Raw genomic sequence first — 26094 nt, 5'->3', positions numbered from 1 at the left:
TCAACCAATATAATTAATGCCTAACAATTGAACCTTTCTAACTAACCTTCCGTGTGGAACCTTGTCAAAGGCCTTACTGAAGTCCATAGAGACAACATCCACCATTTTACCCTCGTCAACTTTCTTAGTAACCTCATCAAAAAATTCAATAAGATTTGTCAAACATGACCTTCCACGCACAAATCCATGTTGACTGTTCCTAATCAGACCCTGCCTATCCAGATAATTATATATACCATCTCTAAGAATACTTTCCATCAATTTACCCACTTATTGTACTAGCTAATAGGGAATAGTCTTATAACACTGGGTTGAAGCTGTCCTTGAGCCTGGTGGTTCATGCTTTCAGGCTTTTACTTCTTCTGCCCAATGGAAGAGGGGAGAGGAGAGAATATCTGGGGCAGGTGGGGTCTTCGATGATGCTGGCTGCTTTGCTGAGTCAGTGGGAAGTGTAGACAGAGTCCATAAAGGGGAAGCTGGCGCTGAGTTGTGTCCACAACTCTGCAGTTTTTTGCAGTCACAGGCAGAGCAGTTGCTGTACAAAGCCATGACACATCCAAATACAATGCCTTCTATGGTGTATCTATAAAAATTGGTGAGGGCCACCAGGGACTTATTAAGTTTAGAGAAGGGCAATCAGTGAATCAAGCCGTGGTTCTGTGGGCAGCACACTCCACCGAGTTAGGAGATTATACGATAAAGCACTAAGATATAGGAGCAGAATTAGGCCATTTGGCCCATCAAGTCTGCTCTGCCACTTCATCGTGTGATCAAGTCCCAGTGCTGTTTATAGGATATTGCTGTGTACTAACCGTCTATCATGTTCTGTACATTCCATCTCCAACTGAGGTGAAAGGCTTCGTATAAATGCAGCCCCCACCCCCGGTATCTCTCTCCTGGCTAATGTAAACAAGATCTGAGTCATTGCCAAATAGGAAAATATTGTTCTGAACCAAGATAAAAACCCTCCCCTCCCAATTTGCCCTCCTCTCACTGCTAGTGCTGCCATATTTGAATAGCTGATATACAGAATGAGCTTAATCATAAGCAGCAGTTACTTGGGGTATAGACATCCGTGGCACAAAGCCCTGTAATAACGAAATAAATCCCACATGGATTCAGGCAGAATTTCCCTCAAGTGCTGGAAGTGGTTTTGATTACAGTATATAATTGTGAGTATTAACCTTGAAAAAATATATTTGAAATGAATAAAGTTTCAGAAAGTCAGGGGTTTAAATCCCATTTCCAAGATGGGGAGACACAAGTCCAGGCTGCCTCTCCAGTACTGGACTGAGAGAAAGATTGTACAAGGGAAGTACTGCACACTCATTTGGTAATAAAGTTGGTAAACTGGTTTATTGTTGACACGTGTGCTGAGGTACAGTGAAAATGTTGATTTGCATGTCACCTATACAGATCATTTCACCGCATTAGTGCACTGAAGCAGTTCAAAGGAAAAGAATAAGAGAATGCAGAACAAAGTGTTACAGTTACAGAGAAAGTGCAGTGCAGGCAGCCAAAAAGATGCAGACCATAATAAGGTAGGTTGTGAGGTCAAGAGTCCATGTTATCGTAGAAGAGGACCATTCAATAGTCTTACAGCAATGGGATAGAAAATGTACTTGTGCCTGGAGGTACAGTACATGCCTTCAGCCTTTTGTATGTTCTGCCCAATGGAAAAGGAAAGAAATGAGAATGCCTGGGGTTTAATCTATCCTCATTCACAACTAGCTGAGTGCAGCCTCAGTCTAAAATGCTTGAAGATAAAGATTACCTTTATTTGTCACATGTAATTTGAAACATACAGTGAAATACATCATTTGCACTAAATCAAGTCAGTGAAGATTGTGCTGAGCACCCTGTAAATGTACTTTGTTTCTTAAAGAACAGCATCCAACACTTACTTACCATGAGACTAAGATGCTAATGTAATTAACCATAAACCCGCACCTACTTCTGCCGCTGTGCTTCCATCTTTACCATAGTCTGTGAATTTATTTGATTCCTGGGATGCCAGGTTTGTTGTACGAAGAACAATTAAGCAAACTAGATTTGCAGTCCCTTGGGTTTAGCGGGATGAGATGCAATCTCATTGAAACTTATAAAACTCATATGAGGCTCGACAGGGTAGATGCAAGGGTAATGTTTTCCTTGGAATCTAGGAAAGGGTCAAGACGGAGATGCAGGGGACCTGGCAGAGGTACTTAAGATGTTCTTGGCCACGGGTGAACTGCCGGAGGATTATGGGATAGCTAATGTTCCATTGTTCAAGAAAGGGTCTAAGAATAAACCGGGAAATTATAGGCCGGTGAGCCTGACAGCAGTAGTGGGTATGTTATTGGAAGGTATTATAAGGGACTGGATATACAATGGGTAGACAAATCCTGATTTGGGATAGTTAACATGGCTTTTGTGTGTGGTAGGTTATGTCCAACTAATCTTACAGTTTTTTGGCGAGGCTACCAGGAAAGATGATGAAGGAAAGACAGTGGATCTTGTCTAGATGGCCTTTAAAAAGGCCTTTGACAAAGTCCCACATGGGAGGTTAGTCAAGAGGTTCAGTCATTCGGTATTCAGGATAAGGTAGTAGATTGGATTAGACATTGGCTTTGTGGGAAAGCCAGAGTGGTAGTAAATGGTTGTCTCTCTGACTGGAGGCTTGTGACTAGTGATGTGCCGCAGGGATCGGTGCTGGGTCCATTATTGTTTATCTATAATCGACGAAATAGATTTTCACATGTTTTTTAAACTCTCTCTCTGCCCCACCAAACACACACACACACACAAAACATTTAAAGAGGTTTAAAAGAAGCATTTATTAACAGTATTTGTCAAAAAAATGGTGAGGTGTATTCAATATACAAGCAATCGATTGTACCTCACAAATTACACAGTATTTATCTGTGTAATCAATCCCATTAACTGACATTATTGCTGAATGCAAACAGTAACCCATGAATATTTTAAAAAATTAGTGCCTGCAGTATTTGTTAACTACTAAGCAACAGAGTTGAATTTCCACAGACTAGCAGATTTGAACTTTACAGTGAGATGATCTCCTGCAATATCAGAGTATTACCACTGTGTGGCAATGACATGTCATTTGTCCTACTTCATGCAGTGATTGCAGTCTGGAAATAGATCTAGATGTAGAACATCCCTGAAGGAACAAATAAAATGAAAAAAAAAATTGTCCTATTTCTTATGAGCTTCACTTAATCCTCGGCCTATTTCCCCTTGAACTGAACAGTCAAGACAGAGGCCCTTTGCACTTCTGATCTCCCAATAAGGACTGGCTCATAGACCTCTGGTTTCCTTCTCCTGATGTCAATAATCAGCTCCTTGGTCTTGCTGACATTGAGTAAGAGGGTGTTGTTGTGGCACCACTCAGCCAGATTTTCAATCTTCCTTCGATATGCTGATTCATCACCACCTCTGATTCAGCCTATGACAGTGGTGTCATCGGCAAACTTGAATATGACATTGGAGCTGTGCTTGGCCACACAGTCCTAAGTGTAAAGGAAGTAGAGCAGGGGGCTAAGCACACAGCCTTGTTGTGCACCTGTGCTCATAGAGATCTTGGAGATGATGTTGCCAAACTGAACTGAGTGGAGGCCTGCAAGTGAGGAAATCTAGGATCCAAAATTCAAAGTAAAGTTATTATTAAAGTACATATTCAACCTTGAGATACATTTTCTTATGGGCAATTACAATAAATACAAGAAACACAACAGAATCAGTGAAAGACTGTACCCAGCAGGATGACCAAAAACCAATTTTCCAAAAAAAAACAAACTGTGCAAATACAAAAGGAAAGAATAAAATAAATGAATAAGCAATAAATATTGAGAACATGAGATGAAGAGTCCTTGAAAGTGAGTCCATAGATTGTCGGAACAGTTCACTAATGGGACGAATGCAATTATCCCCTTTGGTTCAAAAACCTAATGTTTGAGGAGTAATAACTGTCCTGAATCTAGTGGTGTAGGTCCTGAGGCTCCTGAATCTTCTTCCTGATGGTAGCAGTGAGAAGAGAGCATAGCCTGGATGGTCAGGGCCCTTGAAGATGGATGCTGCTGGTGGGGAGGGCTTTACCCATGGTGGACTGGGCCGTATCCACTACGTTTTGTAGGATTTTCCGTACAAGGGCATTGGTGTTTCCATACTTGGCAGTGGTGCAACCAGTCAATATATTCTCCACTACACATCTATAAAAGTTTGTCAAAGTTTCAGATGACATGCCAAATCTTTACAAACTTCTAAGAAAAGTAGAGGTGCTTCTGTGCCTTCTTTGTATTGGCACTTACATGCTGGACCCAGGACAGATCCTCTGAAATGATAACACTGTTGTAAAAAAAAATTACTGTACTTCTACTTATAACGATGCTTAGTGAGGCACAGAGAGATCTGTATTTACTGACAAGTACCTTTATTGTTTAAACTAACAAGTACGTTAATTCATACACTAAATACCTTGTGTGCACACCCGCTAAGTATCCCTGACTCTCCCGAATAGTCAAAGAATAGCAAAGGTATTACCCGGACAAAGGAGTTTACGCTGGCCAGGCGTTCCTCGTTGTCCCGGTTCACTGGTCACATGTTTCACACAGGGTTGCTTACGCTTGTATCTGCAATGGTTATTCTTTGAAGTTACCGCTACCAGCACACACAAAGCATCCACTTTTATATCCATTCCTTATCAATTCAAATATTGCATTCCTGTGTCATTGGCCACAGGCCATGTGTCTGTCCTTTAACACCTTGTTATTGGCTCTGCTCCAAGCCAGCATCCACTTATTGCCCTCTTCCCATCAAGTGACAGTCAATAATTTATGGCTCTTTGTTCTCAGTCAGCAATGAGCTTGAATCACCTCAGACAGGCATCAACCCCAACATTCACAAACCTGCATGCTATAGCCAACCAAAGAACATCTCACAAATAACTTCTTATTTGGAAATGATCTCCAGTCCAGCAGATGACCTGAAGAATCAATGTGTCTTCTTTAAAACATTGATCAAGCCCAGCATGTCATGCTCACAAAATGGAGAACAGAGTGTCTTCACAAAATGGCAGCCTCCATCCCCAAGCATGCGGCAAGAACAAAGACTGCTTCCACTGTCCTTGATTCATTTGAATTCACTGACTTGTAGATTGTCATTTTTTCTGGCCAACACCAAGGAATTTAAAGTTGCTGACCCTCTCCCCCAATGAGGACTGGCTTATGGACCTCTGATTTCCTCCTCTTGAAATCAATAATCTGCTTCTTGGTCTTGCTGACGTTGAGTGAGAGGCTGCTGCTGAGTCACTACTCAACTAATACCTCCAGTTACACAAGGAGGTATTGAAATTTATCGACGGTTTTAAGGGAATGATCGTATTGAATGCCAAGGCTCTTGAACCAGAGGGGATAACTTCACTCACCCCATCAATGAACTGTTCCCACAAACTATGGGCTCACTTTCAAGGGCTAAACAAATAATTTTCCCAATGTTTATTAATTATTCATTTATTATTGTGTATTTTTTTGTTTTGTATTTACACAGTTGTTGTTTGTCCTATTGAAAGCAGCCTTTCATTGATTCTATTGTGTTTAATGTATCTACTGTGAATGGCTACCAAGACAATGAATCTCAGGATTGTATATGGTAACATACATGTACTTTGAACTTTGAATTCAATCGGATTGGTGGGTCCAAAGTCACATACAGGGTAAGGACAGCACCCCCAAAGTCATCAGTAAACATGAAGGGTTTTTATTTAAAATAATAATCCCATGGTTTTGTGGTCACCATGACAGTTTTTAAAAGTTATAATTTAACTTGTTTCTTAAGCTTGAATTTAAATTCACCATCTGGCATGGGATTTGAACTCACATCTCTGGTTAAGTAGTCCAGTAACAGAGCCACAGCACCTCTAAATTCTTGATTAATGATGATTTTGACTTTAAAAAACAGTTAGGAAGATACCAGATTCAGATCTCACTGCTACCATAGTAGAGGTGTGGAAGAAGATTCTTCAGGGTGGGAAAATCATCCAGTAACCTAGACAGCGTGTGGGGGTAGGACCAGACATGGTCACATTCAGAGTCAGAGATTTTCATACTTGCTTTTAAGTAGTGGCCCTGCAATTCTCGCAGGATTGACATTGATGTATAAAACCAGAATACTTCTGAACTTATCTGCTGCCACCAGGTATTTCTTTGACAATGCAAGGCAATTCCTTTACCAACCTGTGAAACATAACAACTGGCATTTCTATTGTGCCTTTCACAACTTGAGAACATCCCAAAGAGCTTTTAAGCCAATGAAGTGCTACTGACTTACAGTCACTGAATCGCAGCATGAGAGAGACCAGATTGTCTGTTTCAGTGATTTTGGTGAGGTATAAGTGTTGGCTCCAGGACAATCATTTAAAAATTATAAACAGCACAGCATTCTACTTTTATAGTTATCCCAAAAAATTAAGGGACTGAGAGATCAGGGTTTTATACAGAGCTCTCACTCTGGCTTGTGTAAAATTGTTTCCACTGTTGGCACTTTACAAGTCAAAAAAGCAGTTAGTGTTCTGAAAGGACTTATTCGGTTACAGAACACAAGTACTGCAGGTGGAAACCATACACGATGGCACATAGGAAGCATTGAGGGAGGCCTTGACAAGTTTACTGAGATAGGAAACATAGTTGCTCATTTGATTTACTCACGGTCAAGTGGGAATATATACTGTTATCAGCAATATGCTCAAAATGTACAAGATATACTTTTAGGCCACAAATGATATACTGTAACGTGTACATTTCTTGTCACTACGCCATAGAAAGGATGCAACAGGACCGCAGAGTGTGCGAGATTTATGAGGATTTGCCACAGTAGATGAAATGACTAAGGTTATTTTCTACGGAACAGAGGAGAGATTTGATTTGAGGTGTCTTCAACTATCAAGGGTTTATTTCCTTGGCAGGGATATTGGTAACCAAAGGAATATGAATATAAAAGAATTAGTAGGATTACAAGGCAACCAAAGATTTGTTTCTCCACTCAGAGGGTGGTGGTCTGTATCTCACTGCCTTGCAGGGCAATGTAGAACTTGGAATAGGCAGCACAGGACAGGCCCTTTGGCCTTTATGGTTTGCTGAATTAATTAAGCCAATAACTCCTAATTAATCTAATTCCTCTTCCCCACACACTGACCATATCCCTCCCTTCTCTGCATATTCATGTGCTTATATAAGAGTCTCTTAAATGCTCTTATGCTATTGGCCTCCACCACCACCCATGTTAATGTATTCTAGGCCCCAACACAGGGTGGAAACTCTCACCACAATTTAAAGATACCCGGATGAGCTTGTGAGGAGCCACAGCCTACAGGATACCAGACTAAACAATAGGAAATGGGTCAACTGAATACCTTCCTCATTTCAGCTGGTAGAAATGCAGTAGATCATTTCTGTGTCATGTACTGCAATTTCTACCATTTTAATCACTTGCATTAAGGCAGTACCTTTCACAAAACGCTGAAGGGTTTTACAGCCAATTAATTACTCTTCAAACATTCTTATTTGCCACCAGATACAGCAGTCAATTTGCACACAGGAAGGTCCAACAAACAGCAATGCAGTAGTGAATCAGATTATTTTTGACTATGATGTTGGTTTGAAGAATAAACATTGCACCCAGGATCTTTTACATCCGTCAAGAGAACAGATGATGCCTCTGTTTTACACTGCACCTGAAAGAAGACTCCCCCAAATGTGCAGCCAGTCCTCAGTTCTCCACTGGGAAAATCACTCTGGATTCTGTGCTCTAGTTGTGATGAGAGGAGTGGATTAGTTTTTTTCCCAGGGTTTGGAAAATCATGAACTTGAGAGCATCGCTTTCAGGAAAGAGGAGAAAGCTTGACTAGGAACCCAAGGGTTATATCAGTGTGGAATAAGCTATCAGAGGAAGTGGTTGAGGCAGGTTCAATAACATTTAAAAGACAGCTGGACAGGTACATGGATCAAGGTTTAGGTTATGGCAAATGGGACTAGCTTGGATGGGGCACCTTGAATGGCAATTATAGTTGAGCTGAAGAGCTTGTTTCCATGCCATGTGGCTCAATGACATGCTGTTCCTCAAGCCTGCACTATTCAACCAAAACTCAGCATATAGGACTAAAGCTCTGAGTGGGAGTCATCGGCCCACCACAAACCAGCTCCTTTATTCTCTTTATTCCCTCCTCTCTTTCTCTGCAGCTTAATTTTTACTTGTTCTGCTTAAAGGTCATTGACCTGAACCGTTGCCCATTTCTACTGTTTTTGGTCCATCTCATACTGGTTCAAATAAATAAAATGAGAAGAGGGGCCTTTGTACTATTAATTGCAAGGAAATTAAATCTATTATCATTTTATAAATATACAACAGAAAAGCAAGTTGGAGAAATAAGGGATATGGTTTCTTAAGCATTGTGTTATCATAGTACCTGTCCCCTATCTAAATACTAGTTACAGTGGCCTAGACTCCAGAGCAGAGTGTAAGCCACACTCAGACTTCTGGAGCTTATTTTAAGCCAATATTTTATATATAGACTTGTTCTGAAATTCTCTGTTCCAAGTGAGTTGATAAACCACTAGCATTGGACTAGTTCCCAAACTTTTGATGATTAAATCTCGACATCACCTCCATCTAGATTGGGCACAACTAAACGATCCAGGGTTTAAATGTAATTCAAACTACACAGAGTTCAACAACAGTAACAGAAATGCTGGAAACACAAAGGGCTTTTGACCTGAAGCATTAATTTTGTTTCTCTTTCCGTAGATGCTGCCTAACCTGCAGTGTTGCCGGCATTTTGTGTTTTATTTCAGATTTCCAGTATCCACATATTTTCATTTATAAAGAATTCAAGGCATGGCAGTGAAAAAAAGCATGGCAAAAAGTCAGCTGGACTGCACTTGGAATATCATCAAGAACGAGAGTGGAACTTAGTCTCAAAAATCTGAATACAGAGAATAAATTACTGCCTGACTCAGTAATCTGATGCTTTAAAAAATATATACACCAAATACTAGAATTGCACAGCACAGAAACAAACCATTATGACCACCTTATCCATGCTGACCGTGATGCTTATCAACACTATGCCTATTTACTCGCATTAGGCCCACATCCCTCGGTTGCTTTCCTAACCACATACCTATCCAAATGCCTTTTAAACATTGTAATTGTACCCGCTGCACCTCCTCCCTTGACAGCTCAGTCCACATAACCACCACCCTCTGTATGGAGAAACCTGCTACGCAGATCTGTGCTTCTAACTATTACTTCCATTGTCCCCATTCGCTCATTTCGTCCCACCTTAACATTGATATTTCCTTTGTTCTACTCAATTCCCTCCCGCACCCTCTTTTCCAATTCTGATGAAGGGGTTCCAATTTGGGACATCAACTCTAGTTCCCTTTTCACAGATGCCACTTGGTCTTCTGAGCGTTTCCAACATTCTCTGTTTTATTTAAGAAAATTAGCAATGCAAGTAAACAGCTTTGAAAAATGAAGAAGCAAAATATTTTAAAAACTGGCCACAATCTCTGGGTTTATGTACTCAAGTATCATTCTTGGGAACAAGGCAAGAAGAGGAGACCATCCAATGAACTCCTATTTTGGATGTTCTGTTATGAGGAGTTGTTTAGTGGATGCTAGGTACTCACCTGTAGAAAGAGATGGTGTGGGGAAGAAACTAGATCCCTGGCATGCCCAAGAGTAGCTGCACCACACAGCACTAGGAAAGTCCCAAGGCCATTTCCAAATGCAGACAGAAGTTAACAAATGTCTTCCACGCCCTTTAGCAGCAATTGCCCAGGGTGGCTATTTGAGTGCGAGAGAGACACTGAACAAATATCAGTTTACATTTGGAGGATCAAGCTTAGCTGCAATGCACTGATCAAAGAAGTCACAGAAATCCACTGTTACAACATACATAGCCGCAAAATTATATATGGTCTTTAATATGACAGATCATCCGGAGGGTCTTTGCAGGAGCATAATCAAATAAACTTTGAAACGGGGCTACAAGGAGATAATGAGAAAGGCCTCCTGCTTAAAAGACCACAACTCTACTTGCAGCTGCTGGTCTTCACTCGCTTTGCTTGGAAGTTCTGAACTTTCACCCAGTTATGGTGGAAGTCCTAAAATCCCACTCAGCTGATTTGCTGATCCTGGGGAACTTACTCTGTTGTTGGATGTGCAAATCTCTGCAGCTTCCCCAGGACTTTGATGGGAAATTTCCCTGTCAAGCCTGCATTCTGTTCACCTGACGTTAACTTCTAATGGGAAGAAATTGCTATAGTCAAAAGTTCATTTATTTAAAACTTAATTAAACTGATGTAAATGCATTCCATGACTTGTGTCCTGGTTTATTCAAGGGTAAATCGTTTTAATCATTTTTAAACCGTATTTTAAACAGTTGAATGTTTTTCAAACATTTGTTAAATTTACGAACATACTTTACATATAGCAAAGATTAAGTTCAACTGCAAACTCCAAACTGGGGATTGGAAATGCATGGAATCAGAGTGCTGTCAGGATAGGTTACAGACACAGGGAAAGGGGAAGGCAGTGGAGGGATTTGAAAAGCAGAATCAGAGTGGTAACTATCAAGGCTTTGCTGAGTAAGGAACTAGTGGAGTTAGCAAACAAGGTGATGGATGGAGCTTAGTGCAAGTTAGGAAACGGGCAGCAGTTTTACAAAGAAGTAAACTTGGGAGGCTCCTTAGAAACATGCACAATATTAGTGATGGAGAAGATGCTGGAGTCTATAGTGAAGGATGTAATAACAGAACACCTTAAAGAAAAAGAATTGGATTGGGTAGAGTCATCATGAATATATGAAAGGAAAGTCATGATTAACTAATCTGCTGGAGATCTTCGAAAATGTGACTACTGGTAGAATAGATAACAGGGGTGGGGTGGGGGACAGGAAGGGAACCAGAAGATGTGGTGTATAGGTATCTCCTGTGTTAGGAGGGATGAGAGATGCATTCTGAGAAATCGTTTTTACTATTTTCCATAACACAAAGTTGCATCATCTGTGCACGCATCACGAACCGCAAGTGGGGAAAAAATATACTGTACGTTGTATCTACTGACTTCCATAAACAAACACCCCTCCCACACACACACAAACTCCACAAGAATAAATTTTATCCCATATCCCAAATTTTCAGGTAATGATTTATGAACTTCACAAGGATGAGTTTCCATAACCCAAACAGCTATAATGTGGGGATTGCCTGTACAGTAGATTCCGGTTAATTGGGCCATTGGTTAATTGGAGCATTCTCTTATTTGGGACAACCCTCAAAGAACAAAAGCTAATGGAGTAAATAGTCTAGATTTCCTTTGTTTATTTGGGATACTATGCCACTTAATGGGGACAAGAGGCCAATGCCAAACAGTTTCTAACTACTATCAGTCATGTGAACTTGTGTGGCCGTTAGTCACAACACCATGCCCCGAGTGAACAGTTTTTAAATGGCATCAATTGCTATGCTTGTGTTAAAAAAGCAATAACTTTTGTCACAGATAGTTGGCAAGAAGTAAGCAATAAGACAAATCAGAACTGTTTTACTCACTGCAGTTTCAAGCATTCAGGCTTGGAGTTGCTATTAAAAGCCAGAGCGAAAATGCAACAATTTCACTACTTCAAAAAGTTAGAAATGATGAAGAATTTAAAGGTATCGATAATCATCTTGAATACTACAATAAAAATGAAAATTTGGAGGATGTAGTCATCAACAGCATTGTATGAAGGCAGTCCATTACCTCCACAAGGTGTCTGCGCTGATGTTGTTCATTTACAGTCAATCAAACGAACTCAACACGGATGAATTTCTCTGTCAATAACTACTAGGAACTAATACACAGTTTTATAGTATTGTAGTAGTATTGGTTTTGTATTTTATTTAAATACATTATTTGTTGCTCAGTTTGTCTCTTTTATACCTTTTTAACTATTTCCACAAAACTTCAGCTAACAGGGGCAGGTGCTTAATTGAACCAAAATGTACTGGTCCTGATGTATCCCAATTAACCAGAATCCACTGTATTTGGATTTTTAGAAGGCTTTCAAAGGTTGGTGACAGGTCAGAGCAAATGGAATTGGGGGTTATACAATGGCATGAATTGGAAATTATTTATCAGACAGCAAACAGTTAGGATAAAAGGATTGTTTGTGACTGTACTTGGGCACCGCAGAAATCAGTACTCTGGCCTCAGCAATGATAATTTATCTGAAGTAACAAAGTGTCACAATTCCCAGTTTGCTGACAATACTAAACTAGTTGGGATTGTGATGAGGGAGGAAGGACATAAAGAGGCTTCAAGAGGAAAAGGACAAGCTAGATGAGTAAATGGGCAGAAATGTGGGAGATGCAACATAACGTGAAAAAGTGCAAGGTTGCCCACTTGGGAGCACAAAACAGAAAATCAGAGTATTATCTTGAAACAGCGAGATATGTAATGTTGACCTCCAAAGGATCAGATACCCTTGTACACAATTCAATAATTAACATGCGCGTGGAATGAGCAACTTAGGAAGGCAATTTTTTTTTGAAATGTTTTTACAGGAGGATTTGAGAACAAATGGAAAGCTGCCCTACTGCAGGGGGCCTGGTGAGACTGCACCATACCATTTTGGTCTCAATTGGTTGTTGGGCTAAATAACCCTGGCATAGACAACATATTCAGATCATCGAAAAACTCTATCTTTTTAATCTCTGAGTAATGCAGACATCCCACCCTGCAAAAACTCATTTCAGGGAGGTATCACCACCATTTCAGGGAGGTAGCACCCTCGCCCCCTGCAACCCCATATCCCTCCCCCCCCCACCCGTTGACCTCCAAGGGTGTATGTAATACTTTGTTTAGTGATTTTGTCTAATCTGTAAACCAAGTTGGGTATATGCAGAAAATGTGACATTAAAATATGTACTTACATTATATTATCATGTTTATTCTATTACAACTTTAAGCAAGTCTACAGGGGGTTTGGCCTCATCACGTAGGACATCAATAGCGTAGCTCCTTAGCAGCTAGCCAGCTAGTTTAAATAATGTTAGCTATGCAAACAGTGCAGCGAGCAACATTGTCCTTATTTTTGAGGTCGACTGTAAAGCCCGCCCACAGAAAACTGATAGGTCTACTTAGCAGGGGTCCCCAACATTTTTTGCACCGTGGACTGGTTTAATATTGACAATATTCTTGCGAACCAGCCGACCGGGGGCGGGGGGGGGGGGGGGGGGAGTTAATCACTACCATAGGTGATAAGTCAATAGCATCATAACATTTTAAGTAACGTTTGGATATTAAACACACAGCACATATTTTCCCCTGTATGAACATATAAAATCATTGCAACACACCAATATCGCTGAATCAGTGGAAACCCTGGTCTTGTTTCCCTGCAACAACACGATCCTATCGAGGGGTGATGGGAGACAGCGATAATCGAAGGGGGTTCCTTATCTCCAGTCTATTCTGCAATTTAGTTTTCGTTGCATTCATTGCAGAAAACTCCGCTTCGCAGTGAATTGATGTTGGAAATGTAAGCAACGTTTTCAGTGCTTTCGTGGCTATCTCAGGATATTTAGCCTTGACTTTGATCCAGAATGCCGGCAGAGATGTTATGTCAAACATACTTTTCAGCCCGCCATCATTTGCAAGCTCGAGGAGTTGATCTCCTTCCCGCGCTGACATGGATGACGCATGCGTAATGACCTCGCGTGTGTAATGGCTCAACAGTGGGTGACAGGGAATGAGGAAAGGTGCTGCTAACTCATATCGCCAAATCATATTTTCTTCGCGGCCCGGTGGTTGGGGACCACTCTTAGCACGAAGAGAGACCAATCAGGATGCTCACTCTCCCTCTCCCTCTCCCTCTCAAAAAAATCTATTTCCGGGATATTGTATATAATTTCCGGGCATCAGGGAGCCACTATCGATATGCGGGAGACTCCCGGAACTTCTGGGAGAGGTGGGATGTCTAGTTATGGCAAATTCACTCTATCGAATACTGGGCCTTCTGCATTCCTGTTAATCCATGTCAGTCACCAGTTAAAGCTTGTGATCACTAGAAGAGGACATACACGCAAGTGGAAGGAGAAAGACATTTGTCCACAATACAATAACCATAGGTCTTTTTTAAGGTCAGCCATCAACCCTCACAAAAGCTTCATCTGAGCAACACACATCAAAGTTGCTGGTGAACGCAGCAGGCCAGGCAGCATCTCTAGGAAGAGGTACAGTCGACGTTTCAGGCCGAGACCCTTCGTCAGGACTAACTGAAGGAAGAGCTAGTAAGAGATTTGAAAGTCCAAAATGATAGGAGAAGATAGGAGGGAAAGGGATGGAGCCAAGAGCTGGACAGGTGATTGGCAAAAGGGATATGAGAGGATCATGGGACAGCAGGCCCAGGGAGAAGGAAAAGGGGGAGGGGGGGGAAAACCCCAAAGGATGAGCAAGGGGTATAGTCAGAGGGGCAGAGGGAGAAAAAGGAGAGCGAGAGAAAGAATGTGTGTATAGAAATAAATAACAGATGGGGTACGACGGGGAGGTGGGGCATTAGCAGAAGTTAGAGAAGTCAATGTTCATGCCATCAGGTTGGAGGCTACCCAGACGGAATATAAGGTGTTGTTCCTCCAACCTGAGTGTGGCTTCATCTTTACAGTAGAGGAGGCTGTGGATAGACTTATCAGAATGGGAATGGGATGTGGAATTAAAATGTGTGGCCACTGGGAGACCCTGCTTTCTCTGGCGGACAGAGCTTTATCTCATCAATTTGATCTAAATGGCTTTAAATTGTCAGATGCTCTACCCCCATTGAAAGTATTTTAAAAGAATAAAAATTATTCAGGTGCAATTAAACAATGGGATGGAAATATGGGGAGAGTAAAACGGGTTAGGATAGGACTTGTATATTAAAAAAAATGTGGGTGATGGTCAGTGTGACTTTGATGGGCTGAAGGGCCTGTTTCCACACTGTATCTCTCTAAACAAGACAGTTTGGTAGGGGAGAGGAGTGGCAGACTGTGTCATCTTGCTGGCTGTCATGCATCCAGTACCTTGAGGTGTTCATTTTAAGGAGCCTAGGGAGAAGGGTTGGATATACTTTGCTGAAAAAGAATACCATTTTTATACAGTTGACAGATTATCAAAAAGAGAGCAAAGGAAAAGGTCAGATGTTCCAAGATCAAAAATCAGCGTTTTGGTACCCGCCGTGGATCCCTTCCATTGCTAAGAGTGGTGGTTGCTGGGGTGGAGGTGGATGTGGCCACTGCCTGGTTATTTCCTGGGCTGCGTCCATTGCCTCTTCCAGCCACTGCTGCCGCTGGCGGCTGGTGATTCGAGTTGCCTGGGGAAGCTCCAGTTGTGCCAGCAGCGTTCAGATTCTCATTACCTGGAGCAACAGGAACAAGGAACAAAACCCAATGACAACAGCACATCAATAGAGCTAGTTTCCTTTTATGGGCAATTCAGGAAACTTTCTCTAATCACATCACCCAGAATCAGAATCAGGTTTAATATCACTGACATATGTCGTGAAATTTGTTGTTGTGCGGCAGCAGTACACTGCAATACATTAAAAATACTATAAATTACAACAAGAAATACATATTTTTTAAAAATTAAATTAAACAAGTTGTGCAAGAAGAGAACAAAAATAGTGAGGTAGTACTTATAGGTTGGTTCATTGTCCATTCAGAAATCTGATGGTGGAGGGGTAGAAGCTATTCCTACAACATTAAGTGTGTGTTTTCAGGCTCCTGTACCTCCTCCCTGATGATAGTAATAAGAAGAAAGCAAGTCCTAGGTGATGGGGGTCCTTAATGATGCAAGCCACCTTTTTCAAACATAGCCTTTTGAAGACATCATCAATGCTGGGGAGGGTAGTGCCCATGATGGAGCTAGTCGAGTTTATAAACCTCTGCAGCTTTTTCTGATCCTGTGCATGGGCTCCTCCATACCAGATGGTGATGCAACAAGTTAGAATGCTCTCCATGGTACATCTGTAGAAATTTGTTGGGAGTCTTTGGTGGCATACCAAATCTCCTCAAGCTCCTAATGAAATATAGCTGCTGGCATGTCTTCTTCATAACTGCATTATTATGTTGGGTCCAGGATAGATCTTCAGAAATGTTGACACCCAGGAATTTGAAACTGCTCACCTTTTCCAATTCTGATCCCTCACTGAGGACTGGTTTGTATTCCTTCAATTCTTGGTCTTACTGACACTGAATGCAAGGTTGTTGTTGTGACACCACTCAACCAGCTGATCTGTCTCACTCCTGTATGCCTCCCAACCACCATCTGAGATTCTGCCAACAACAGTTATGTCATCGGTAAATTTAAAGAAGGTGTTTGAGCTGTGCCTAGCCACACAGTCAAGGGCGTACAGAGAGTAAAACCTGCACTGACTGGTCTTCCAACGAGGAAGTTAAGGATCCAGTTGCAGAGGAATATAGAGTCTCAGGTTTTGAAGCTTGTACTGATGGGATGCCCATCAACCCCATCTGTGCTTAATTGCCCACCAAAGTGAGACAGGGTTGATCTTCTGGCTATCCTCCCTGGTTGAGTTACAACCTCTTGGTAAAGTTCCATGGTTCTTCTGCTCAGTGCCTTCTCCCCTAGTAGGGAGCAACTCCAAGACAAAATAGAGCAGAACTTAAGAACTATTTACACAGACTGCAGCCTGCTAATCAATCTTTCTGTCCACATCCATTTGTGAATGTCAGGACAATTAAACAGGAGGCTGCTCCAAGAACATGACCATCTTCAACAATAGGGCAGTGCAGCATGTGAGTGTTGAAGATAAGGCTGAAGAAGGCAGTTTCAACCTGCTCGATGTCGCCATCATCGTAGAAGCCTATCTTCATCCAATTCGATCTGTTTCACTTGATAACAGCAAACAAATGAGAGCACAAGATAGAGGGAAGGCATTCCAGTACTATTACAACATACCATTTCACAACCCCTCAGCAAATGAGGCAGCCCACTCCCACATGCTGCGAGACCTAGACAACATATAGGCACAGGCTGAAAAGTGGCAAGCAACATTCAGGCCACACAAGAACCAGACAACAGAGATTCTTACTACCTTCACTCATTGTTTGGGGTCTGTCAAAATCCTCCTGGGGATCACCACTAACTAATAAGTCAAATGGAACTATCACAGATACAATGGCTACAACAGCAGTTCCGATGTCATGCTGTTATAGATGTGCCCAGCTGCCAAACTCGTGGTCTATACTAGGAACATAAAAAGCTTTACTGTAGCTTGACCTCATTCTTCCAGAATTATTCCAGTAAAGGTCCACACAGGTTATAAGCAGCACAGTCTTACACACCGCATCTGACACTTGCAGGACCCAGGGTGTTGCCTGCACTTGGGGGCGTGATTTACAAAGAATGCTGCGTAGACTACGACTTTATTCTATGGAGCACAGGAGATTGAGGGGTGACCTAGACAAGGGTGTATAAGATCATGAGGGGCATAGACAGGGTGAAAGGACATAGCCTTCCCCACCCCTCCTCAACAGGGTGTGCTATAAACAAGGTGGTGTAGGTTTAAGATCAGAGGCAAGAGCAGCTAGAAATAGTAGTTGAGTCAGCTACATTAGCAATGTTTAAAAAGCACCTAGATAAGTACGTGGATAGGAGAGGTTTACAGGGCTAGGGCCAAACGCAGCAGGTCTGACTAGGACACTGGACAACACAGACAATGGACCAGTTGGACAGAAGGGTCTGTTTCTTTGCTGCATGACTCTGTAACCCTCTGCTACTGCCTGGGACCTGGTCCCTTTTCCCCAAGAGATCAAATAAATGGTTACAAACTGGTTAATTGCAGAAAGGTTCAGTCAGATGCAAAGGGCTGTGCATTGTCAAAACTTCCGCCCCATTTTCTCAGGTGAATTATACATGCAGGGATCTCAGGCAAGAAAGTGAAAGACACTTTGCCTCCTATCACCTGTTAGTTGTGGCAAAGGCAGTGGCGAAGTTAAACTCCCAATGACCTGACCTTGCCCCATGATCAAACCTAGGCACAACTACATGCTTGTGACATTGCATTTTCTAACACCAGAGACACTGTGGCCTGGCCAAGCAAGGTTGTCCATTCAAGTGCCAACAAGGAGCCAAACTGACTGTCAAAATACATTTCACACTGAATGCTTTTGCAGCCAGATCTTCATCCCATCAAAAAGAGCTGGAATCTAACCCAGGGCATCTGAAGAGAGCTGCATTCATCTCTTGCCGTACCTCACATCCCAGAACGTTTTGCAATGTTTTGCGTACTTTTGCAGCCACTCGCGTGATGTAGGAAACACTGCAGCCAATTTGCACAGAGCAAGCTCACACAGACACCAATGTAATAATGACCACAGCACATTTTTTAAGATGTTAGTTGAGGCAATTTTGCAAGTAAGCTATCAAAGTTTGCATTCACTTTTGGCAGAATTACTTTAAATAGTCACAGGGGAGTGCAGGAATACATCACTGAGCTATGCCAACAATTAGAGAAATCAGTGATGGTAAACATGTGTTGTGCCTGCTGGAAAAAAGAATTGGCCACAAGCTCAGGACATCCCAAAAGGTTTCACAACCAACAAAGGTTTTCTTTTTGAAATGCAGTCATTTATTGCAATACTGGAAACACAGCAGCCAATTTGCGCATAGCAATTTCTAATATGCAATACTGTAACGATAACTGTATTATATAGTTCCAACAAGGTTTATTGACAGATGAATATTGGACCCAGAAAACCTAGAAGAACTACCGACTCTCAAAATAGGGCCAAGGGGTCACTTACACCAACCTCGAAGAGCATACTGGGCCTTAGTTCAGTACTTCATCGAAGACAGTACAGTATCCTGGGCACTGTCACTCCAACAGAAAACTCAGAACATTTCAGTGTCTTTGTTTCTCATTGCACAAAGGAATTTCTTCCTAAATTCCAGGATTAGTGGTGCCAGTCATGTGGAATACTGTGGGTCCTTTAATGAAAGTACTTACCGGTACTAACAGAGGGAGTTGAAGGCGCTGGACTAGCTGTTGAAGAACTTTGTTCAGGTGGAGTCTTAAAAAGGAAGAAAAAAGGTGGTCATGTTTAGCTGGCTCAACCATCCATAAACTATTGAAATTCACTCCATTCCTCTTCCATGACACTGTCTGCTTCTACTGATTTGCATCACAACTCCCCCAAACCAAAAAAAAAAACTCTCCCCATGTAGAAATCCTGAAAAAACAAACTGGCAGTCTGGAAAAGACCAGTAGGTCCATTAGGGTCAACTCCAAATGATAATGAAAGTAGTGTTAGTAAATAAGTGGCTTCCTATCCCTAACTTATACTGCTCACCAGTTATGCAATAGTCCCAACCTCAAATGGCTCCAAAACACAGATTATTGTTTGATTGTGCAAAACTACTGGACTCTCTCATGCTAGGTCAAGGTGAGCTGCTCCTTGAACTGTTTCAAAACCAATGTCCACATTGCTGAGGGACAGTCATGTTGCCCAGCAACTCTCAATTCCCAACCTCCCCCCCCCTCCACAAGCTTACCTCCAACAATCTAACACATCCTACCACCAGCACACTCAGTCCTAGTGAAAGGGTCACAGTATGCACCTGATGGTATAAATCTGCAACTCTAGTACATCAGTAAGAACCCAAGTCTATCCATTTCAGTAGTTAGACTACATTTCAGCTCAGTGCCTATAGACTGGGAAAATCTCCAATCCAAGATGGTGGGGAATTGGGTGTGTGGAGAAGGTAAGGATTCAAAATTAACTGTGACACCTTCATTGGTAAAGTAGCCTGTCCACACACTCACCAAAGTTAGAAGATTGGCCCCAGTGTCCAGGGTTTAGGAGGGGTGTAGTCAGACGAGGCATTGATTGACTCCACCTTCTGTTGAAACTATGGGCACGTGACTGTCAGACAATAAAAGCCTTGGGATCTCTGCTCCTTGTGTGGTTAAAAAGGACCTGTAGCCCAGCAAAAAGCCAACAACTTCAATAGAAATGGAAATAATTATCCTGGAAAAGCCATGGTAATGACCACTTGGATAGAGCACCAGAGAACTGACAACCACCTGCAGAAATTCCACCTCCATATAGTATTGGGGAAATGTAAAATGGCATTAAATTCAAACAGCATAACCCTCCAGGGAGAGACATGAGACTACAGATACTAGAATCTGGAGCAACAAATAATCTGCCAAAGGAACTCAGCAGGTTGAGCAGCATCGTTGGTAGGGGGTGATAGGGGGGGGGGGGAGGGAAGAGATCTTCAAAGTTTCAAGTTGAGATCCTGCATCAGGACTGAGTGGAGAGGCAAGATGTCCAGTGTGAAGAGAGGAGAGAAGGAGTGGTGATTGGTGGACTGAGGACTGATGCAGAGTTTTGACCCAAAATGTCAAAATTCCTTTTCTCCCACAGAAGCTGCTCAACCTGCTGAGTTCCTCCAGCAGATTATTTGTAGCATAACCAACCACTTAGGCAACAGACTTACCGGTTTGTTCTGTGACAGCGGTTGGGCTATGTACTCAGGATTTGGGTCACTGAAATTTGGCACTTCTGAATACTGCATACAAAATCTAAAAGGGAATACAAGCATTTGAGATTTTGCGTGTCTGCACAGTTCACAGCTATTGTCAATCAGTTAGGTAAATTTCAGTCAACACATTATTTGGGAGTATTATACAGGCAACAGTAAATGGATCTGACAAGACAAGTATCAGAAACAAGGCTTTCTGCCCCCACCAAGCTGGGCACAAATAGTGTACAGGATCTTTTGAAATGGAATAGGGGATCTCTCCTTTACTCCTTGCTGTTATTTATCCTTAACAGCACCAAAAGTATTTTTGCTTGGTTTTATCAATTTCCTTTTGAAAGTTTCTATTGAATCTGCCCCACCCTCTCACTGAAATCTCTCCCTCTCCTGTGAGGAGATGGCACCCCCTCACAACAATAATCAAGATCAGGAACAAGAAACACTCACTTCCAATCCCTCAGTGAGCTCCGTATTGAAGCTTCAGTACATGGCAGTCCATAAAACCATACCAGAATCAGGACATTTGACTCATCGAGTCTGCTCACCATTCTGTCATGGCTGATTTATTATCCATCTCAATCCCATTCTCCTGCCTTTTCTCATAACTTTTGGTCCTCTGACTAATCAAGAACCTATCACCCTCCCCTTTAAATATGCACAATGACTTGGCTGCCACAGCCATTTGTAGCAATGAATTCCACAGATTCACCACCCTCTGGTGAAAGAAATTCCTCCTCATCTCCGTTGACAGGCATTGATCGTGTGGATAGTCAGAGGCTTTTTCCCGGGGCTGAAATGGCTAACACGAGAGGACACAAGTTTAAGGTGCTTGGAAGTAGATACAGAGGAGATGTCAGGGGTAAGTTTTGTTTTTTTTTTACGCAGAGAGTGGTGAGTTTGTGGAATGGGCTGCTGGCGATGGAGTCGGATATGATACAGTCTTTTAAGAGACTCCTGGATAGGTACATGGAGCTTAGAAAGATAAAGGGCTATGGGTAACCCTAGTAATTTCTAAAGTAAGTACATGTTCGGCACAGCATCGTGGGCCAAAGGGCCTGTGTTGTGCTGTAGGTTTTTATGTTCTAAAAGGACATCCTTCTATTCTGGTCCTATACTCCCCCATTACAGAAAACATCCTCTCCACATCCACTCTATTAAGGCCTTTTAATATTCAGAAGGCTTTAATGAGATCCCTTCTTGCTCTCCTAGACTCCAATGAGTATAGGCCCAGAACCATCAAACACTCCTCATACATTAACCCTTTCACTCCCAGGATCATTCTTGTGAACCTCCTCTGGACTCTCTCCAATGTCAGCACATCCTTTCTTAGATAAGGACCCCAAACTGCTCACAATACTGCATATGTGTCTGACTAATGCCTTATAAAGCCTCAGCATTACATCCTTGCTTTTGTATTCATCCTCTTGAAATGAATGCTAACATTGCATTTGCCTTCCTCACTACTGTTCAGCTTGCAAATTAACTTTTAGGGAATTCTGCATGAGGGCTCCCAAGTCCCTTTGCACCTCTGATTTCTGAATTTGCTTGCTGTTTATTTCTTCTACCAAAGTGCATGACCATACACTTCCCGACACCGTATTCCATCCGCCACTTCTTTGCCTATTCTCCTAATCTGTCCATCCTTCTGAAGACTCCCTGCTTCCTCAACACTACCTGCCCCCCCCCCAACTATCTTTCTATCATCTGCAAACTTGGCCACCAAGTCTTCTGGAACTTCTCCAACTTTACCCAGACTATCCGATTAGAGAGAATCAACTGGAGCAGTGCGGCAAGAACCTGAGCTTAAAGCAGCTCCTTCACTGTTTCTACTTTGAAGGCATAGAACTTACTCTCCAACTTTCTGAAGGTCACCTCCTCTCCCTGTGTAAAGTGTCAGACATCCTTTCCAGATTGAAGCATATCTGTAAATAGAATATGGCCCTGTTAGAAATAATCTGACACAACAGGATGAGGCAATACAAGGATCTCTACACAGAGGACATGAGCTATAAGCAGAGGTCAGATGAATTTGGGTTGTTTTCTCTGGAGTAGCAGAGGCTGAGGGGAGACCTGATAGAGGTTTATAGATTATGAGAGGCATAGATCAAGAGGACACAAAGTATCTTTTTCTTTAGGGTTGAAGAGGGCGTGCATGAGAGGGGAGACAATTTCAAGGATACTGGAAGATATTCATCCAGCAAGATTTAAGTAAGACATAAGAGACTTCAGATGCTGGAATCTGGAGCAATGCATAGTCTGCTGGAGGAACTCAGGAGAGTCGAACAGCATCTGTGGGGGGGGCGGGGGGAGGAGAAAAATTGCCAACATCTCACATCAAAACCCTGATACAGAATTTCAATCTGAGTCAACAATACTTTTTTCTCCTCCGCAGATGCTGCTCAACCTCCTAAGTTCCTCCAGCAGATTGTGTGTTGAGCATTATTTAGCCATCGCTTGCATTCATATAAGTACAGCGATGTTTGCTCTAATTTAAACAGTTGTGTTAAACTAAGCGAGTTTACCCTCTGGTCAGTCGGATAATGTCTCCAGCCTGGATCAGACTTCCCACGTCATCCCAAACAGATATATTGATGCTGCCGGTTTTATCAGCGACTTTGCATGTCCTGACTTCATGCCCATCCTTTGTTTTCGTCACTCGTCCTATAGAATGGAAAACACAATGATGAATGACTTGACAAAGTTCACCCAGGGACTTAAAAGACATGCTAGGGAGGCTTTTTCTCCCTTCAGGCTTCCTGTTATATCAGTTCACTTGGAAAATGAGTAGTCAACATGGACTTATGAAAGGTATTTCATAATTGACTAGCCCATTGAAGTTCTTTGAGCATCTAGTAGGGGAGATGAGGGGAAGCCAGTGGATGTGGTTGGTGTGTTTGGATTTTCAGAATGCTATTGATAAAGGTCCCATACAGAAGTCTGGTGAATATGATGGGGATTGAATGCAAGTTAGCGGTACAATTCAAGGAATGGGGAATGAACTCAGGTTAGTAGGCTATAATTTGCGGAGTATCGCAGGGATTGGTGCTTAAACCAGCACGATCTATAATAAATGGCTTTGTTGAATGGACCGAATATAATATTTTCAAGACACAAGAGATGTGCAGATGCTGGAGATCCAGAGCAACACACACAAAATGCTGGAGGAACTTGGGTCAGGCAACTTCGAGGGAAATGAATAAACAGATGACGTTGCGGGGCGAAACCCTTCTTCAGGACTGGAAAGGAAGGGGGGAAGATACCCAATAAAAAGGAGGGGCAGGGAAAGGTGGACAAGCTGGAAGGTGATGGGTGAAATCAGGTGGGTGGGAAAGGTAAAGGGCTGGAGAAAAAGGAATCTGAGTAGAGAGGAGAATGGACCATGGGAGAAAGGGAAGAAGGAGGGGCACCAGGGGGAGGTGATAGGCAGGTGAGGAGAAGAGGTAAGAGGCCAGAGTAGGGAATAGAAGATGGAAGGGTGAGGAGAAAAGAAAAAAAATAGAAAAAAAATTAACAGGAGAAATTGATGTTCATCCATCAGGATGGTGGATACCTATACAGAATATCAGGTGTTGCTCCTCCACCATGAGAGTGGCCTCATCGTGGCAGAAGAGAAGGCCGTGGACCGACATATCAAATCAGGAATGAGGATAGGAATTAAAATGGTTGGCCACCAAGAAATTCTGTTTTTGGCGGATAGAGCAGATGTGCTTGACAAACTGGCCCCCCAATTTATATCGAGTCTCACCAATGTAGAGCAGGCCGCATTGGGAGCACCGGATACAATACAAAGAGACTTCAGCATTCATATTAGTAACTCAGTCCTCCAGTATCGCCGACCAGAAAAAGGCCCAACTATGTCCGTTGTATCCCAGAAGTCAGCCAATTTTCTTTCCACACCAGTATGCCACACCTTACACTTTGAGCTTTTCACATTCTGAAAGAACTTTGAGGTGACATGGTCAAACTACAGTATGTTTGTGGGCAACAGCATAGCAGATGGAGTAGTTTGTGGAAAAGTGCAATGTTATCCTTTTTGCTACAGCAAACACAAAAATGCTATGTATTTTTGAAATGATGAACGATTGGGAAATATTGATGTTCAAGAGGATCTTGGTGACCTTGTACACTGGCCACTGAAAACAAGTATGCATGTAGCAGGTAATTAAGAAGGCAGATAATGTGTTGGCCTTGATCACAATAGGATTCAAGTAAAGATGCACTTGACAACAGCAGATCTGGAATACTGCATACAATGCTGGTCTCCTTAGCTTATGAAAAAGATATGCTATGAAGCTGCATCTGATTCCTAGTTTGTCATGTGAGGGGAGATTGAGTAGGCCGGACCTCTATAATTTCAAAGAATGAGAGGCAACTTCATGAAGATAGTTTTAATTCTCAGAGTAGAGGAAGGATGTTCTCTTGGATGAAGAGTCTAGAACTCAGGGACAGCCTCAAATTAAAGGATAGGACAACAATACTGAAATGGAGGGGGAGGGAAACTTGCTTCACTCAGAGGCTGTGAATCTTTGGAATTTTTCCAAAAAATTGATTGTGTGAGTGGACTGATTGATTGCAAAACAGCTCAATAGGATTTCTGGAGAATAAAGGAGTCAAGGGATAGGGCAGGAAAACGGAGAGATTCAGCCTTGTGGAACAGCAGAGTGGTTTCAATGGAACAAGTCACCTACTCCTACTCCCATTGCGATGAACCATTTCCAGCTGGGGACCTTTTATCTGTCACAAGACCAGCATCAATATCAGTAGAAAATAAGACAGCTGAAGAAATAGGGTTTGGAATAGCACAGTGCCAGACTCTTAAAAAACACGTTTAATCAATCTCACTCATTCATGTTAGGAAGCCATCTACTGCTAACATAGTATCCAAACGTGTCACTAATACTACAATCCAGTTAATCCTAAGTGGCTCCTTTGGCCAAATTGGAATGGAATTGGAGCAGAGACACAGATCGACGACGTCAATCTCGGTACGGATCAGCGAATTCTGCTTGAAAGGTTCACATGACAAGGACAGGACTGGATTGTGTTCTGTCAGATGGGTGAAATACAGAATGCTTTCTTCACTCACCTATCTCCAGGACAATGAAGAGAAGGTTGAGATTTTTTAAACCAGCTTTGATATCCTTAACGTAAGTGTCGCTTGACATCCTACCTTCACATAGGGGCAATCAATTACTCTAAAGCTACAAACTTGAGCCAACAAGTTGGAGGGATCAGGCTTACAACACATACAAATCACTGGTTGGACTTGCAAGATCAGAATTCTCCCTCTCTCCCACAAAATAAATGCACAATCCCTGACCCCAAGGCTTCTTTAAACACTACATCCCGCCCTTCCTTCTTCCCTCACCGACAACATCAACCCCACCGCCTTCTCTCTGGAAACTCCGGCTTTCCTTCAGCCATCTCCCGGAACTGCCTCTGACGAGAAGGTCCTCTGACCAATCAGAGACCGCCTTCCAGTTCAGCGCTAAGCGCGGCCTTCAACCAGTAGGGGCG

The 26094-nt window shown here is 42.3% G+C and overlaps 1 protein-coding gene across 1 annotated transcript; it reads right to left on the bottom strand.

The window, feature by feature from the left end:
* Positions 1 to 5473: 5473 nt before the first annotated feature.
* LOC140191339 (SOSS complex subunit B2-like) lies at positions 5474 to 25939 on the bottom strand. The gene is made up of 7 exons (XM_072248645.1): positions 25664 to 25939; positions 23100 to 23238; positions 22428 to 22499; positions 20536 to 20620; positions 19040 to 19103; positions 15243 to 15427; positions 5474 to 10295 (listed from the first exon to the last, which is right to left on the bottom strand). Exons 1-7 carry the CDS (start codon positions 25740 to 25742, stop codon positions 10200 to 10202), a joined length of 720 nt encoding a protein of 239 aa, XP_072104746.1. The 5' UTR covers positions 25743 to 25939; the 3' UTR covers positions 5474 to 10199.
* Between the last annotated feature and the right edge of the window lie 155 nt (positions 25940 to 26094).

This window comes from Mobula birostris, chromosome X, assembly GCF_030028105.1.
Source record: "Mobula birostris isolate sMobBir1 chromosome X, sMobBir1.hap1, whole genome shotgun sequence".
Taxonomy (NCBI): domain Eukaryota; kingdom Metazoa; phylum Chordata; class Chondrichthyes; order Myliobatiformes; family Myliobatidae; genus Mobula; species Mobula birostris.
The sequence above is the reverse complement of the archived record's forward strand: the minus strand, read 5'-3'. Positions and strand labels throughout refer to the sequence as shown.